Raw genomic sequence first — 2,843 nt, 5'->3', positions numbered from 1 at the left:
GGTGTATTCCCGTTGTGAGGTTGATCATGCAGAACATCTCAAGATAGTGTTGCAGACTCTTAAAGATCGCGATCTTTTTGTAAAATTCTCAAAGTGTGAGTTTTGGCTTAAGTCAATGGCGTTCTTAGGCCATGTGATCTCAGGTGAAGGTGTGAAAGTTGATTCTCAGAAGATTGATGCCGTAAGGAGTTGGCCTACACCTACATCAGTTTCGAATATAAGTTTCTTAGGTCTGGCAGGCTATTATAGACGCTTCGTAGAAGGATTTTCCTCTATTTCTGCTCCGTTGACTGTGTTGACTCAGAAAAAGGTTAAGTTTCAATGGTCAAATGCCTGTGAGTGGAGCTTTGAAGAGTTGAAGAAGAGACTAACTTCTGCTCCAGTTTTGACGCTAATGTGAAGGAACCGAATGGTTCGTAGTTTATTGTGATGCTTCGGGAGTTGGTCTCAGATGTGTTTTAATGCAACATAGTAAGGTTATCACTTATGCATCTATACAGCTTAAGACTCAGGAGAAGAATTATCTGACTCATGATTTAGAGTTGGCAGCTGTGGTTTTTGTATAGCGTTATTATTTGTATGGAGTCCATGTTGATATTTTCATAGATCATAAAAGCCTACGGTATATCTTCAGGCAAAAGGAGCTGAATCTTAGGAAAAGGAGATGGCTCGAATTGCTTAAGGATTATGATTTGAATATTCTCTATTATCCGGAGAAAGAGAATGTTGTAGCCGATGCTCTTAGTCGGCGTTCCATCGGTAGTTTAGCCTACGTTGATGCAGATAAGAGAGTTATAACCAAGGAACTTCACCGTTTGACCAGTCTTGGAGTTTGGCTTTTGGACTCCGAGGATGGCAGCGTGGTTGTTCAGGATAGAGCTCTTCCCTCCTTAGTGGTTGAAGTCAAAGAGAAATAGTTTAGTGATCCCTACTTGTTGCAGCTGAGAGAGGGGATGCACAAGCATAAGACGACGGCTTTTGAATAAGGGGGAGATGATGTTAGCTTGAGGTATCGAGGCAGATTATGTGTTCCAGATGTAGATGGGCTCAGAGAGCGAATCATGTCAACAAGTGAAAGCCGAACACCAGAGGCCTGGTGGTTTGGTACAGAATGTTGATATTCCTGTCTGGAAATGGGAAATGGTCAATATGGACTTTGTATCAGTTCTACCTTTTTCATCTAGGAGGCATGACTCTATTTGGATGATTGTTCACCGGCTTACTAAGTCAGCGCACTTTTTCCAGTCAAGACCATATATTCAGCAGAGGATTACGCCAAGTTATATGTTAATAAAAAAATTAGATTTCCTGGGACCCCAGTGTCTATTATTTCATATCGTGGTGCTGAGTTCGCAACAAGCTTCTAGAAATCCTTTCAGAAAGGATTGGGTACCAAGGTGAACCTCAAAGACATACTTTTCACCACAGAAGATGTAGGTAACGTACTATTCAGACTCTTGAGGACATATTGAGAGCATGTGTCCTATATTTCTAAGGTAATTGGGATGATCACTTACCCTTCATTGAGTTTTCTTATAATAACATCATACTAGCATTGGGATGGCATCGTTTGACGCTCTGTATGGGCGAAGGTTTAGGTCTCCAATTGGTAGCTTTGAAGTTAGTGAAGTAGAATTGTTAGGGCCTGATTTGGTTTGTCAGGCTATGGAGAAAGTCAAGTTTATTCAAGAGCGTTTGAAAATGGCTCAGAGCGGCCAGAAGTCTTACATAGATGTGAGGCGAAGGGACTTAGAATTTCAAGTTAATGATTGGGGGTTCCTTAAAGTCTCACCCATGAAGGGTGTTATGAGATTTGGGATGAAAGGGAAGCTTAGTTCCGGATATATTGGACCTTACAGAATTCTGCAAAAGGTCGGTCAAGTAGCTTATGAACTTGAGTTGCCACAAGATTTCGCTGCTGTACACCCAGTGTTTCATGTATCCATGTTGAGGAAGTGTGTAGGAGAACCGTCGCTGGTTGTTCCTACTGATACTATAACAGTTAAGGATAGCCTTACCTATGAGGAGATCCCCATAGCCATTTTTGATTGTCAGGTTCGCAAGTTGAGAACTAAGGAAGTGGCCTCAGTAAAAGTGTTAGGAGAAGCCAGAAAGTTGAGGGAACTACATTGGAAGCCGAGGAAGATATGAAATCCAAGTACCCATTTTTTTTTTTTTGGAAGAGCAAGCAGAGAACGCTCAAGGTAACTTTCCATAGTCCATGTCATGCCATGTCTCATGTTTCACGCTCATGTCATGTATCCAGCCCTCATGCTCCATGTCTCACTATTCATGTTTCCATGTAATTATGTCATGTCAATTCAGTACCCATGTTCCATGCCATACTTCCTTCACGTTCATGTATTCAAACCATGTCCAGCCATATTCTTAACCATGAACCATAATTCGAGGACGAATGATCCCAAGGAGGAGATATTGTAACACCCCATACCTTTAACTTAAGCTTTAACCATGATTCTAGACTTAGAAAACTAGATAGAGAATGTGGAAATTGGAAATTTCTCTTCAGTTGTAAGATGGGGATTTATGCCCCAGAATACGGACCGTATTTCAGTATACGACCCGTATTTCAAATTGTAATTTGGCATCTAAATCACTGTGCATTCTAGAATTTGTCTTGGGGAATATATATTGTTAAATACGGTCCGCATTTGGTTGTCATATTTGGGAAGGAGGTGCTACAGTGTTTATGTTTTGAAATATGCTTAATTACGGTCCAGGTTTAAGAACCGTAATTCAGAAGACCGGCTGTATTTTGGTCCGTATTTCCCACGTCGCACTAGAAACTGTAAATACATGGTTTCAGTTCTAATTTTTATTTT

The 2,843-nt window shown here is 40.9% G+C and overlaps 1 protein-coding gene across 1 annotated transcript; it reads left to right on the top strand.

Moving 5' to 3' along the window:
• Positions 1–1,560: 1,560 nt before the first annotated feature.
• LOC132067101 (uncharacterized) lies at positions 1,561–2,151 on the top strand. Its single transcript, XM_059460231.1, has 2 exons — positions 1,561–1,653; positions 1,873–2,151. The coding sequence occupies exons 1-2, from the start codon at positions 1,561–1,563 to the stop codon at positions 2,149–2,151; spliced, it is 372 nt and encodes a 123-aa protein (XP_059316214.1).
• Positions 2,152–2,843: the final 692 nt, after the last annotated feature.

The sequence above is a fragment of the Lycium ferocissimum genome, chromosome 8, assembly GCF_029784015.1.
Source record: "Lycium ferocissimum isolate CSIRO_LF1 chromosome 8, AGI_CSIRO_Lferr_CH_V1, whole genome shotgun sequence".
Classification (NCBI taxonomy): domain Eukaryota; kingdom Viridiplantae; phylum Streptophyta; class Magnoliopsida; order Solanales; family Solanaceae; genus Lycium; species Lycium ferocissimum.
Note: the sequence above shows the minus strand (reverse complement) of the source record. Positions and strands in the feature narration are given on the sequence as shown.

Excerpts from the sequence above, each read along its gene's own strand:
- LOC132067101 (XM_059460231.1), top strand. The coding sequence starts at position 1,561 with ATGGCATCGTTTGACGCTCTGTATGGGCGAAGGTTTAGGTCTCCAATT. Across the intron at positions 1,654-1,872 it reads AATTGTTAGGGCCTGATTTG|GTCGGTCAAGTAGCTTATGA; the intron begins GTTTGTCAGGCT and ends ATTCTGCAAAAG.